At 35.5% G+C, this 15689-nt stretch overlaps 1 protein-coding gene across 4 annotated transcripts in view; it reads right to left on the bottom strand.

Moving 5' to 3' along the window:
* The window catches only part of ARHGAP29 (Rho GTPase activating protein 29), a 179272-nt gene that overhangs the window by 50510 nt on the left and 113073 nt on the right, over positions 1-15689 (bottom strand). For all 4 annotated transcript variants that reach the window (XM_055352587.2, XM_031001250.3, XM_004026160.5 and 1 more), the window contains 9 exons: positions 7736-7832; positions 7314-7386; positions 4105-4153; positions 3530-3667; positions 2398-2462; positions 1568-1678; positions 1386-1466; positions 1014-1202; positions 190-327 (listed from right to left, as the gene is read on the bottom strand). In XM_055352587.2, the coding sequence (XP_055208562.2) occupies positions 190-327; positions 1014-1202; positions 1386-1466; positions 1568-1678; positions 2398-2462; positions 3530-3667; positions 4105-4153; positions 7314-7386; positions 7736-7832 (941 nt within the window). The remainder of the gene's footprint in view (positions 1-189; positions 328-1013; positions 1203-1385; positions 1467-1567; positions 1679-2397; positions 2463-3529; positions 3668-4104; positions 4154-7313; positions 7387-7735; positions 7833-15689) is intronic.

Here is a 15689-nt window from a genome sequence, read left to right as displayed (position 1 = left end):
TCTCTCTTTCTTGATCACCCACTCTAGAGTGGGTAATCATAATCGAAGCTCACTATAACCTCAAACTTTTGGGCTCAAGTGATCCTCCCACCTCAGCCTCCCAAAGTGCTGGGATTACAGGTGTGAGCCACCATGCCTTGCCTGATGGTCTTTTCTTCTTGCCTTCAAAATATTGCAGAAATTACTTACAGCTTTAAGGGTAAGATCACACTGGAAAACAAGTGTCCGGAGTTGTGCTAAAATTTCTCTTTTGGTATTTTCTAGATCATTTCTTCTTTCTTCAACATTTGTCACACAAACTTTGTAAAGTTCATTTGCTTCTTCTACCTTCACAAATATCACAGAAAAAAAAATAACACTAGAATTTATATTTTAAACAAATATTTACTATAGTAAAGCTAAGTTGAAATAACTGAAAATTCTGAAATATTCTGTTTTCAAAATAATACTTCTAAAGTTAATCTGTTCTGGTCAGTGATTCAAAGGCACTTGATTTTAATGGACAGCCATGTACAATTTATAATTAGTACACCGTCTATAAAATATTTGCTTCTATTTGAAATAGCATTTTATATTTATATTTACTATATTCCATATAATCTTACAGAATTTGTTCGTAAAATTACATTTCATCAATAATACAAAGCTTTTGCCTATCCTTGCTATCAGGTGCCTGAATTAGTACACATACACACACACACTTGCCTAAAAGGTGAACTTTCTTGTCAAGTAAAATAAACTACTGCCTTCTCTAAGATATTCTTTCACAAACTCCAAAATTCAGGTCTCAGCATAGTGGTTCTCAAAATGTGGATCCTCACCAACAGCATCAGCACAACCTGAGAGCCTGTTAAAAAATGTTGACCTACTGAATGAGAAACTCTGGGGGATGGGCTTAGCCATGTTTTAACATGCCTTTCCAGGCAGTCTTGGCAGACGCAGAACTTTGACACCAAACTCCTGGCAGATTACCGCTAATTCAACTTGCAAATAAAAAAGAAAAAGATCGTTACTTTTTGGAGAGCCTCCTCTTCCAACCTTCGCTTTTTTTCTAGTTGCTTGTTGAGATTTTTTGCTAATCCACCACTTGAAGACAGATGCTCCTCTTCTGCACGAAACATGGAAGACTTCGCTTTCTCATATTCATCTTGACGTTGCATGCATAATAATTTTGCCTTTTTGAGAGCATTCTCTGCTTCAAGCTACACCGAAAAGAGTATTAAACACAGAATATGAAAGAAATCCTACTGAACAAGCATCTTTAGCATATTCAGCAAGATAGTTAAGACTATTTTAGAAAAATGAGAGCAAGGAAGGTCAGTATATACTGCAGATTATTTTAAATGTTCACAAATAGATACATGAAACTCCATTTTAATACTAACCATTTTATTTTGCTCCTGTTTCCAAAGCTCTTTTATTTCTTTCCTTTGTTTTTCCATTTCATTTTTCCTCCCAAGTAGAGGCTGTGAAAGGTATTTAAAATGGAAAAAGAGAAAAGCAATTTTCTAATGGCATGCCATTGCTTAAAAATAAAAGTGCATTATACATATAAATTAATCTTTACCTGCACAAATTTGTTAGCCTGGAGAGCTGCAATTGTTTGTTGTAAAAGGTGACTGCTCTCTATATCATTAAGAAGAGCATTAGTAAACAGAGACTGCAGTGGCATGAACTCCTAAAATTTAAAATTGAAAAGTAAATTTTACAATAGAAATGGCACTAGAATTCCAAACACATCACTACCCTTCTTCAAAAAGGGAAACTAAGTTTAGACCTTTGCCCCCAGAAAAATAACTAGTCAAAAACATGACTATGAGAAAAATATAGAAGAAAATTAATTATAATTAATCATAAAACTGGTTAGCAAAAGTAGTAGCTATCAAGACAATCAGTATTTGTATAAAATTGTAAATTTCTGGCTGGGAATAGTGACTCATGCCTATAATCCCAACACTCTGGGAGGCCAAGGTGGGTGGATTACTTGAGCTCAGGAGTTTGAGACCAGCCTAGGCAACATGGTGAAACCCCATCTCTACAAAAACATGCAAAAATTAGCCAGGGCATGGTGGGCACCTATAGTCCCAGGTCATCAGGAGGCTGTGATGGGAGGATCGCTTGAGCCTCGGGGGACAGAGGTTACAGTGAGCCGAGATCACGCCACTGCACTCCAGCCTGGGTTACAGAGTGAGACCCTGTCTTAAGATGAAAAAAAAAGCATATTTCCTAGATTTTTTCGTAATGGACATCCATCTAAACTTAAAATAATTTTGTCAATAAAAAGATCAGCATTTAAGTGCTTTCCTATATTAACTGAAATATTCTGATTTTGCAAATTATTGGGAGTTCATGAGTAGTTTCTTATTATAGAACCCCCGAAGTTCACAGAACACTTACCTGAATTCCAATGTTGGTTCTAGTTGCCTCTGCCAACTTGACCATATTTCTAGTGGACTCCAATTCTGAAAAGTTCAAAGAGGGTATCAGAAGGTAAAATCAGTTTATTTTTCCCCCTGTATACTCTAAAATTACTTGTAGTAATTCCACAATTAAGAAGTGATCACAAATACTAGTGTGTATCAAGATATAATACAGCAATACTTCTTTCTTCCTTTTTTTTTTTTTTTTAAAAAAGAGACATGGTCTCACTACGTTGCCCAGGCTGGTCTCGAACTCCCAGGCTCAAGTGATCTTTCAGGCTCAAGTGATCTTCCAGCCTCAGCCTCAGGAATAGCTGGGATTACAGGCATAAGCCACCATGTACAGCTCTTAATGCAGCACTTCTCAATTGTGAGTGCTCATCAGAGTCAACTGGGAAACTCTTTCAGAATATATTTGCCTCCATTTCACCTCTCTGAAGGATAGGATCTAGGCTTGTGTACTGATCCTCTACAAGACTATTCAGGTGATTCTGATTAGCACTCTCTATTATAAGCAAATAATACAGTAGAAAGAGCATAGGCTTTGGGTAGATTCTATATTCTTCCAGTTATGCTATATGACTTTAAGCAAATCTGCTATATGACCTTAGGAAATCTCCTGTCTTGTCTCTCTCAGCTGTAATATAGGAAAAACAATTCTTGTCTTGCCTACTTCTCAGAGTTTTTTTAAGAAGTAAATAAGATAATGACTATGAAAACATTTCAATAACTGTAAAACACTTGGGAAATATTAGCTATTAAAATGTTTCTTCTCTGTTTCCATTGCCTTCTACTCATACATCTATTGTTGCTATTATCTCCTGACCATATTATCTGACTGCAGTTCTTTTTACCCACTAGAGTATGACTTCTTTGAAGGCAGAGACAGTATTCTATTTGTCTTTGTGTCCCTAGGTCTAGTAGTTGGTCCACAGTAAATACTCAATAATTCCATCTAGCGTAAGAAGAGTCTTTTCTGGATAATGGTTTTATTCATTATAATGAAACAGGTACTAATTTGGAATTCTATTACTCATAATCTGTAAAAAATGAGTTAGAAACAACTTAATTATTATACTCTAAATCAGATGCTTTAAAACGCAACTCACCCAAGTTAAGCTTTTTTTCAACCCATGAAACTATGTTCTTAGTATATTTTGACCAAGTTTTAGCATATGACAAAGCCAGCTCGATAGAGTCAGTGTTCTTTAACAGCACGTTGTCTAGTTCTAAAGGGAAAAAATTTCCTGAAAACAAAAATATCAAGGTAAGTATATGTTAAATGTGATCACATCATAACTCCAAACAAAGAAGCACTGAGATCCTAAGATACTAGTCAATAAAAATTGGTTTTTAAAAAAAATACAAGTGACAAATTTACAATTAAAAGGCCAGAGTTTAAACTTAAAATGGTTTCAAAATATAATGTATTTTTATCTTAAAATATATTTCTATTATTCATCAAGTTAAAAGCTTTACACAATTCTTGATCAGTCTATATCTCATATTATCTATCTACTCTAGCAGGTTATTTCCCTTAAGCTTTATATGTAAAACTTTATATATCATTTTGCATTAAAAATGAATACACTAGGTTACTAACCAAGAAGAGATTAATCCAGGACATTCATAGAAAGTAACTACAAGAAGTTTGTGAAAAGTTATAAAACACCTTGAGCATTACCTTTTTCACTGGATGAGTCCACTGATTCCACAGAAACATTTTCAAATGACTTACAACATGGAAAAAGATAAATTTAAAATTAGAGAAGAACACAAATCTTTGCTTCAGAATTTTTTTGCCCCAATTTGTTACTCTGACATAATTCCTGCTAAAGAATTTCAAGTATTTAAAACTTAAAGGCCTTAGAAGTCTGTTTAAGTGCCAGAACACTTCATAAGAATTTCATAGCTTTTTACAACAGGAGTTCCCAAGATCCAAGAATGAACAACCTCACTGTTGTTACTAACAGCATTAGTTAACATTAATGAATCCATTCAAAACTTTAAATTTTGCAGATAACAAAAATATTAGTCAAGAAGTTAGAGAAGCAATGCAAACATATTGCTATCTAAACAGAAGACACAGATCTGCCTCTTCCAGTCATCTTTTATCATTTTACTATATGATAAGCATGGTCTCTGAAAGTCTATTACATAGCTTAGCACAAAACTTTCTACGATGATGGAAGTGTTTTATATCTGTACTGTCCAATAAAGTAGCTAATAGCTCCATGTAGCTATTTGAACATTTAATAAGTGGCTAGTGTGACTAGGAAGTGGAAGTGAATTTTTAATTTTATTTAACTATTATAATTAAATTTAAAGAACTACATGTGACTCGTGCTACTTTATTGCATTGTGCTAGAAAACATCATTTACCAAAATTTTGAGATCTTAAACAAACTTAATCGATTTAAATTGGGCAATACAGGGTATACAGGGATTCAATGCAAAACTGATCGAGGAGACCTGGGTCTGAAGTCCAGCTCCATTACTACCTGTATGACACTGGGCTACATATTTTAAGTTCACTAACTTTGTAAGTCCTTCTGTAAAAGAGGGATAAGAACACTACTTTCAAAAGACTGTTTTAAGAATTAAGATGATGTAGGCCTAGCGCAAGGCGTGGTACATAGTAACCACTATTAAACATATTGCAACAGGCCAGGTGTGGTGGCTTATACCTGTAATCCCAGAACTTTGGGAGGCTGAGGTGGACGGATCACCTGAGGTCAGGAGCTCGAGGCCAGCCTGGCCAACATGGAGAAACCCCATCTCTACTAAAATACAAATATTAGCCAGGTGTGGTAGCACATGTCTGTGGTCCCAGCTACTTGGGAGGCTGCGGCACAAGAAGTGTTTGAAATTAGAAGATGGAGGTTGCAGTGAGCCGAGATCACACCACTGCACTCCAGCCCAGGTGAAGGAGTTCTCACTCTGTCTCAAAAAATATATATATATTTAATATTATATATGTATAATATATAGTTGCAATATATATATTCAAATGAGGCAAATATATATATAGAGAGAGAGAAGGAGCAACTTCTATTTATTTATTTATTTATTTATTTTTGAGACAGAGTCTCACTCTGTCACCCAGGCTGGAGTGCACCATCACGATCTTGGCTCACTGCAACCTCCGCCTTCTGGGTTCAAGTGATTCTCGTGCCTCAGCCTCCCAAATAGCTGGGACTACAGATGCACATCACCCTTCCTGGCTAATATTTGTATTTTTAGTAGAGACTGGGTTTCGCCACGTTGGCCAGGCTGGTCTCGAACTCCTGGCCTCAGGTGATCCGCCCACTTCGCCCTCCCAAAGTACGAGATTACAGGTATGAGCCACCATGCCCTATTATTTTTAAAGGGTATTTTTCAAAACCGTTGATCAAAGTAATTTTATTATTAGGATTATATATCATCACGGCTTTTTTATTCCAATCTCTAAAACAAATTAAAACCTTCAAAAAAAAAGTACAAAAGAAAAAAAAGAAAAAAGTATTTTTTCCTGTTGAGAATTAGTATAATATGTATGCACAATAGAGGTACAGAAACAGGAAATATGATTCACACCTAAAATTTAAATTGTTCAGTGTCTTGCCACACAGATAAAATGTGTAATCTTCTGAAGTAGTAGCAACAGTTTGAAAAGATAAAATTTAGGAATAATCATGAATAATAGCAAAATATTTAAACATCTTACAACTTTTCATCATTCTCCTCCATTTGTCAATAGATGGCTTCAGTAACAGTCATAATTTTTGGTAATATTGTAATACATATAACAAATGCCTTAAATAGTCATTTTTATTTTATATAATTTTAAGAAGGACCTGAAGTTTTTATAATAATATAAGTCCCTGGCACGTTTCCAAATATTTGATTTTTTTGTTTTTGTTTTTGTTTCTTTGTGTTTTTTTAGAGACAGAGTCCCACTGGCTAGAGAGGAATGACACAATCACAGCTCACTGCAGCCTTGAACTCCTGGGCTCAAGTGAATCCCCCCTCAGCTTCCCTTTCAAGTAGCTGGGACTACAGACTTGTGCCACCACATCTGGCTAATTTTTTGTAGGGACAGGGCCTCAATCATGTTAACCAGGCTGGTCCTGAACTCCTGTCCTCAAGTGATCCTCCCACCATGACCTCTTAAAGTGCTGGGACTATAGGTGTGTGCCACCACACCTGGCTAATTTTTTGTAGGAACAGGGTCTCAATCATGTTAACCAGGATGGTCTTGAACTCCTAGCTTCAAGTGATCCTCCCACCTTGGCCTCTTAATGTGCTGGGACTATAGGCATGAGTCACTATACCTGGTCCCAAATATCTGTTGAAATCCTTTTTGGATTTGATCATCCTTAACAGAAAATGATCAACATAGGTCCTGATGCAGTTTTTTAATGTATTTTGTTTGCATTCAGCAAAAAAGTTTAGTCAATTAAAAACATTACTACCATAAACTTTAAAGAAATATTATCCATACATTCCTTATATTCTGTTATTTCATAGCAATTTTTCTTTTTTTTTTTTGGAGACAGAGTCTCACTCTTGTCACCTAGGCTGGAGTGCAGTGGTGTGATCTCGGCTCACTGCAACCTCCGCCTCCCGGGTTCAAGCAATTCTCCTGCCTCAGCCTCCTGAGTAGCTGGGATTACAGGTGCCCACCACTATGTCCAGCTAATTTTTGTATTATTAGTAGAGACGGAGTTTCACCATGTTGGCCAGGCTGGTCTCAAACTCCTGACTTCAGACAATCCGCCCACCTCGGCCTCCCAAAGTGCTGGGATTACAGGTATGAGCCACCACCCCCGGCCTAAGATTAGGCAATAGTTGAAACATGAGGTTAAAAACATTAAAGACTTTGCTTTTTGCTTTCACACAAACTTAGCTTACCTTAGTTTCTCGAGAAACAGGCAGTCGCAGTAATGAATCATTGCCTACATCTCCCATAAGGAAGTTTGTAAGGCTATCCAGGGAGGTTAAAAAAAGAAAGACAAGTCATTATACTTCTTTGTGACAGGGTTTACATTCAACATGTTATCTAAAATAATTTTTTAAAAATAAGAACCTTAGAAATAAACCCCTAGGAATCTGTTCACATAAACCACAGTCACTTGCAAATGGATGTTGCTTCTAAATAGCTATAAAAATATCTTCGAATATAGTAATAAGGCCATACAGAAGGTAGTTTTTCCAAAGTTGTGATATTTAATACCATTTAATACTTCATTTCCCACGTATGTTACTGGATAATGCAACATACTCTCACTAAGACACCTAGGACTAGTTGCTTTAAATGACAGTTCTCTACTTACATATTTCCAAAGGTAAATGCCAAAGTTTCAATAGAAGAAAACACTTCCTGGAAGAGATCGTTTTTGTTTTCTTCATTAACTTCTGTGAAGTTCACAGCTGTAAGGAAAAGTTGGTTACAATAAGGAAAAACATACTTTAAACTAGATTTATACAGAATCATTTAATCCTTTAAAACTTCATCATTAGTTCAAGAAGCATTAGAATATTCAGAAATTGAAAAACCTAACATACAAAATTGACATGATGTTCAAATTATTCATTATGAAATTCATATAAAAGAATCGGCTTGCATAAAAGCAGTTAGCATTCCAAACTGACTACTCCATGGATTACATAATTTGACACATCTAAAAACTGACTCAGTGTGAAATCCATCAGTGCTGGAGTCACAGAGTCCATGTTACACCACATCTCTCAATTATTAACACTGTTCTGTGCTATTTTCTCTTCCTTACTGCTTTCTGGCATTTTAAAAAACAGCTAAACACACTGTAGCTCACTGAAGGCAATATGAGGTACATTCTTTAGTATGAATTACCAATAATTAAAGTCATATATATATACATATACATATATTTGACACAGCATATAAAACCTGTAACAAAGCACATCACATTAAAAAAAAACACCCAGTGATTTGGAAAATTAAAATTCCTATTTACTTATAGCCTTATTTCTTATAACAGGCTCTTGGGCTCTGAGGTCCATGTTAATTGACATACAGCTAGCTGCATTTTGTTTACAATAGAGATATTCTAATATTTTGCATTTTGTTAAAGCAAATTATGAAACAAAACTGAAAAAGATTTCTTATTTTAACTTCTGTATACACTCTTGTTAAAAGCCCAAACACGGTTTACCAAGACAAAGTCTGAAAGTGGAATTGGTAATTTTTTTAAAGTAACTGGTGCTACTTGGGCTGGGTATAAAGAGTAACTGGTTCCCTATATGACCCCTCCCTAATATTCTCACCAATAAAGGGAAGGAAGAGAAACCTTTTGAAGAAGTCATTCTCTATTTTAAAACAGAGTTGTCTTTAATCTTGGCTGCACATTAGAATTACCTGGGGAGTTTTATTAATAAAAACAAAGTCTGGGTCCCACTAATCAAAGATTCAGATTTCACAGGTATGTGGTGAAGAATATATTTTGTCGCAAGCTCTCTCATGTGATTCTAATATACAACGAGAGTTGGAAAGCAAGAATTCCTAGGCAGGAGTGAATTAAACTTCAAGCCTATAAATCCCATGAAATTGCAACCAAAATTTTATATGCATAAGCCTCTGTAGATTGGCAGGTGGGAGGCTAAGATCCATAACCTTCATCAGATTCTTCTAAATATCACTGATACAAACAAAAAGAAAAAGTTACCATTGCGAATATGGTTCTTAAATAATGGGCATTTAAAAAATATTCTCAGACTTCTGCTCTGACCAAGATGGAGAAACAGATTATACTTCTACCTGAAACAACTAAAAGACACTCAAATAAAATATAAGAAACAGGCTGGGTGTGGTGGCTCATGCCTGTAATCCCGGGGCTTTGGGAGGCCAAGGCAGGAGGATCACTTGTGGCCAAGAGTTCAAGACTGCAGTTAGTTATAACTGCACCACTGCACTCCAGCCTGACAGAGCAAAACTCTGTTTCTTATTTAAAAAAAAAAAAAAAAGATTTCTATACAAAGGACATTACCAGGGATAAAAAGAGTCATTTATAATTATGAAAGAGTTGATTCATCAAAAAGACATAACAGCCAGGTGCAGTGGCTCATGCCTGTAATCCCCCAGCACTTTGGGAGGCCGAGGTGGGCAGACTGTCTGAGCTCAGAAGTTCAAGACCAGCCTGGGCAACATGGCGAAACCCCATCTCTACTAAAAATACAAAAAATTAGCCAGGCAATGGTGACGTTTGCCTGTAATCCCAGCTACTGGGAAGGTTGAGGCATGAGAATCACTTGAACCCAGGAGGCAGAGGTTGCAGTAAGCTGAAATCATACCACTGCACTCCAGCCTGGGTGACAGAGTAAGGCTCTGGCTCCAAAAAAAAAAAAAAAAGGACATAACAATTCCATATGTTTATGTACCTAATAAACAGAGCTTTAAAATACTGAAAAACTGCAACAAAAAACACATAAATTCACAGTTGTAACTGGTGATTTCAATAACCCTTCGCAATAACTGACAGAACGCGCAGATGGAAAATAAGTAAGCATAGGGAAGATGAGAACAACACTATCTACCACCTTGACAAGACATTTATATGGCACCCTACCTGACAAAGCAAAACACATGTTCTTTTCAAATGCACACTGAATATCGTTACCAAGATAGACTATATTATGGGCCATAAAACAAGTCTTGATGAGTTTAAAAGGATTCAAATGAGGCAAAATATTTTTGTGATAACATGAAATTAAATTAGAAACAACAGAAGGATCTCTGGAAAATCTCCAAATATTTAGAAATTAAATAACACACTTTCATTTTTTTATTTTTAAATTTTATTATTATTATACTTTAAGTTTTAGGGTGCATATGCACAACGTGCAGGTTTGTTATATACATGTGCCAAGTTGGTGTGCTGCACCCATTAACTGTCATTTAGCATTAGGTATATCTCCTAATGCTATCCCTCCCTCCTCCCCCCACCCCACAACAGTCCCTGGTGTGTGATGTTCCCCTTCCTGTGTCCATGTGAATAACACACTTTTAAATAACCCAGGTGTCAAAGAAGAAAAAAGGAAATTAAAAAGTATTCTGACCCAGCACTTTGGGAGACCGAGGCGGGAGGATCACCTGAGGTCAGGAGTTTGAGACCAGCCTGGCCAACATGGCAAAACTCCGTCTCTACTAAAAGTACAAAAATTAGCTGGGGGTAGTGACGCACTCCTGTAATCAATCCCATCTACTCAGGAGGCTGAGGCAGGAGACTGCAGTGGGCTGAGATCTCACCACCGCACACTAGCCTGGGTGACACAGCGAGACTCCATCTCAAAAAATTAAAAAAAGGGATTTTGCAGAATAAAGATGAAAAAACAACATATCAAGATTTGTGAAAGGGGGGACCAGGAGATACAGGTAGAATGACGACAATTTCACAGGAGTATGATGCATATGTCAGAATTTTCAAATTGCACCATTGTTTATTATACAATCGTACCTCAATAAAGCTGTTTATAAAAATACATTGTAGACTTTAAATAGTAATTTATAATATAATACCATCAAAAATGTAAATCCTACTTGTATTTCCTAACTTTAAGCTGTTAAAAAATAGTTTATAACCCTATCCAAAATTGTATAATTATTCTTACTTTCTTGTATTTTTTTATCACACTAAACATGACTGGGAGATTAAAAAATAATAATTGTAACAACTGTTGAGTAGTGAAAAGAATAATTATTGAATCAATTCAACATTTGAACCATCTTATCTTCATCCCTACCTGAGCGAAGTTATAGCCATCTAATGAAAATTCCTATTCCTAATGCCTTGGCCTGACTTCAAAACAGCCCTATATTTCTAATATCTAATATAATTCTCTTTTTTGCTCCTGCTCAGTGTTTCAAAGAAAAGTCTTTGGCTCCTTTCCACTAATAAATATACCTACTCTTTCCTACATTCTCCAAAACCCTATACCAACTTTACTCCTCCTTCACAGCTTCATTATCTCCTATTCAATTGACATTTTTTATGTTACTAACACACTCAAATCTTTCCTATGTGAAAAAAATGTTCATTTTACCATATTTCTCCTTAAAGCTACCATTCAAACCATTTACGGTTTCTTCACTACTGAACAGAATTCTATAAATAGGTCATGCCATGGCCTATATTGCCTTCCTTCCCAAGTTAACCTTAAATTCAAGATTTGGCTTTTCACCCACTTTAATGGTTATCAGAGGCTGGAAAACTTTTTCTTTTCTTTTTTTCTGAGACAAAGTCTCGCTCGGTCGCCCAGGCTGGAGTGCAGTGGCGCGATCTCGGCTCACTGCAAGCTCCTCCTCCCGGGTTCCTGCCATTCTCCTGCCTCAGCCTCCCGAGTAGCTGGGACTACAGGCGCCCGCCACCAGGCCCGGCCAATTTTTTTTGTATTTTTTAGTAGAGATGGGGTTTCACCATGTTAGCAAGGATGGTCTTGATCTCCTGACCTCGTGATCTGCCCGCCTCGGCCTGCCAAAGTGCTAGGATTACAGGCGTGAGCCACCGCGCCCGGCCTGGAAAACTTTTTCTATAAAGGACCAGGTAGTAAATATTTTACACTTTTCAGGCCAGTCAATTCTGTTGAAAGGGGCCATAGATGATACATAAATGAATAAGACTGTGTTCCAATAAACCTTTATTTACAAAAACAGGCAGCTGGCCAGATTTGGCCCACCAACCTGTGTGCCAACGCCTGGTAAAGAGGATGGGTTCCAAAGTCAGTCTGCCAAAGTTAAATCCTAACTCTCTCTCTTACAATGTTACATAACTCCACCCCTCTGTAACTCAGTTTCCTCATTTATAAAATGGGGATAATTACGTACTTTGAGAACTGTTGTGAAGATTAAATGAACTTAGAACAGAGCCTGTTACATAGAAGATGTTCAAAAATGTTAGCTATTATTATCATATAATAACACAAAACACTGTCAACAATAACCTATCAGTCAAAATTAGATGTCTTTTTTCTTCTAAGTCTTCAAGCTACTAAACCTTTTTGCAAGTTTCAACAACACTACCACTTAATATGTATGTTGGACAAGCTTCTCTCTATGCCTCAGTTTCCATATCTGCAAAATGAGAGGTGATATAACAGTAATATATACTGATAAAAGGCTTTGGAGTTTCAGCCCTGACTTCAAATCTGGTCTCTACTACTTTGTGTGTTAGTCTGGACACATTACCTAACTTCAATTTCCTCATAAGCAAAACAGCATATTATTGAGAGGAATGACTGAGAAAACAAATGTGAAGCACCCAGAGTACAGTGCTTGAATTCAGTAAACACAAGCTCTGTTCCTCTGTTCAGTATCTATCTGTACACAATCTGTAGTTCATAGAGCTTTCTCCACTTAGCCTCTATAGCTCTCATCTTGGCTTTCTTTACATACACTATCCCTACAGAATCTCATCCACTTTGAGGGAACAAATTCCTAAACTACCTGTCTAGTTTTAACCTCCGAGCTCCAGATTCACATTTCTAATAGGCTGATATATTTCTTCTCCTACTTTCCACCTGCTATTTTCCATACAATCTTTAGCTCATTAGCTTCACTTTCAAAAATGCCTCTAAAATATTTTTTCTTCCTTTCCATCCCCATTGCCATTGATTTAATTCAAAAGCCCACGTTTTACCTCTAGTCCGAACTATTTAACAACCTAACTGGTGTCTCTGTCTCCACTCCATCCCCTCTATTAATAGTCCTTCAAAAGCTCATTAAAATGTTGCTTAAGGTTTAAATAATTGCCTCCCTTGGGTTCCCTATTAAATCACAATACCAAGTCCTAAGACACGTTTAGTATCTCTTCAAGAAATCACCTGAATAGCTTTCATTCATACAACCTATTAGAGCAGCAACTTTCGAATGTTTTTGACCACAACCTTGGGAAAAAATACATATTGCATCATGACTGAGTATTCTATACACACATAATCAGCTATATAACACCTATAAAATTTCTGACACATACTTAAGTTTTATATAATGAGTGTTGCTTCTGATTTTTCTTTTCTATTCTCTTTCATTTTTTAAAAATGCTGGTCACAATCCACTAACTTGATGTCATGAGTCAGAGCCCATAGTTCAAAAACCATTCAATTAAAAGATGCAATGGAAGAAAAGCATGAAAAGGAAAAAAAAAAGAAAATAATAAAATACATAGGGAAAAAAAACAAAAAAGCTACAAGACCTACCTAATGAAAACTTTCAGTTGCTTCTGAGGAACATAAAAGACAACTTCAAGAAACAAAGTACATATTATATTCTTGGATAGAAATACTAAATATGTATATTTTCCTTAATTTAATCTATAAATTTAACTCAAATCATCAAAAAAAAAAAAAAAAACCAGTAGATATTTTTTAGAACCAAACAGCCAATTCAAAAATCTTCATGGAAAAAATAAAATTCTGAACAAGCTATCCCTACCAGATACTAAAATGCCATAAAAACTATAATAAAAAGAGTGTGGCCTGGGCATACAACTAAACAAATCAGTGGAACAGAATTAAGGTCCATAAATAGATATATGTGAGAATGTAGTGTATTTATGATAAAGGTGACATCTCAAATTAGTGGCGAAAAGATGAATTACCTGATAAATTTACTAGACACTTAGATACTTTACAATGTTTCTGAAGACTTAAATTCAACAAATGAAACCATGAAACATCAGAAGAAAAAACATTCAAGAATTCTATTATAATCTCAGAGCAGAGAAGCCTTTCCTAATACTCAAAACCCAGAAACCATAAAAAAGACTGAAAAATGTTAATGCAAAAATAAAAGACAAAAAATGAAGTAAAAAAATTTTTCAACATTAATCAAAGACTAAAGGCTAATTTTACTTATACAGAGTTTCTACAAATCAATACTAAAAGGAGACCTACCAGCAAAAGAAAAGCAGATAAAAGGTCAATTAACATAAAAGGATGTAAAAACGGTATTGAAACAAATGAAAAGATATTCAACTGTACTCAAAATGAGGGAAATGCAAATCAAACCTAGACTGATACCACTTTTCACTATCATACTGGATAACAGAGCTTTGTAACCAGTTCTGTTGGCAAAGGTGCAGGAAATCAGCCTCTTCAGCACTGCTATCAGAAGGGCAGAACCTATACTGAAGGCATCCGGTAATATCAAAAAATATAAACACACATGTTTGCTGATTCAGCAATTATTCATCTAGGAATTTGCATGACTATTTATTGAAGCACTGTTTGTAATAGGAAAAAAACTGGAAATGATCCAAACATCTATTAGTAGTTAACTGATGAAATAAATTATAGTACATCAATATAAGGGATTACCATACAGCTTTGAAGAAACAATAACAAAAGAATGAGGAAACCCTTTATGTGCAGGTAACTCATGACAATGAGCAAGGAGCAGAACGCTACCATCTGTGCAAAAAGGAGGTTAAAAAAGAGAACACATCCGTGTATTTGCTTGTATATGTGTATCTCTGAAAAAACACACAAGAGACCAATAAAGGTTGTTGCTTATCTAGGTAAAGGAATGAGTGACTAATAGTCAAAAGCAACAAAGAAACTTCATCGTTCAATACCCTTTTATACCATTTGGATTCTGTGTGAACTGCCTATTAATAAAATTAAGTTTTCAAAACAAATACAAGGCTTCTACAATCTTGGAGGCATAATTAAGACTTATTTTTCTTTTTTGTTTACCAATTTTTAAATATAGGGTAAAATGCAGAACATAAAAAACCTAAATTAAGGGTTATTTTCATTTATATTAGAAATAAGATTGACCAAAATAACTGAAAATAATGAAAACAAATAGTACATAATAAATTACTGAGTTCTGAAGATACCTTTATCTCCTTTAAAAATAGGCTATATCTCTCTTACCATATTGCAAATATTTTGTCAGACTGAATTTCCTGCTTGGAAACATGAGAACACACAGGAAATACAAATCACTATTAGAATGAATGGGAAAAAAACTAAAGATTTTTCTTTTAAAGTTATTAAAAGGTAAACTCCACATTTAAAATAAAAAATATGGGTAAAGATTCCAATTTCTCACTTCTTTATACAGAGGAAGCAGGCACCCTTCATGCATTCAAACCTGTGGTAATACAAATAAGATTACACATCCCTGATTCTAAAGTTATTCTGTATTTTTTTTCTATCGTTTGGTAGATTTGAAAAAATGCATTTCATACTTAAGGTCTCCAAAGTAAGTCATATACCTAGGTCACTGCTGTTTTTTAAACATAGTCAGAG

Source organism: Gorilla gorilla, chromosome 1 (genome assembly GCF_029281585.2).
Source record: "Gorilla gorilla gorilla isolate KB3781 chromosome 1, NHGRI_mGorGor1-v2.1_pri, whole genome shotgun sequence".
Classification (NCBI taxonomy): Eukaryota; Metazoa; Chordata; class Mammalia; order Primates; family Hominidae; genus Gorilla; species Gorilla gorilla.
Note: the sequence above shows the minus strand (reverse complement) of the source record. Positions and strands in the feature narration are given on the sequence as shown.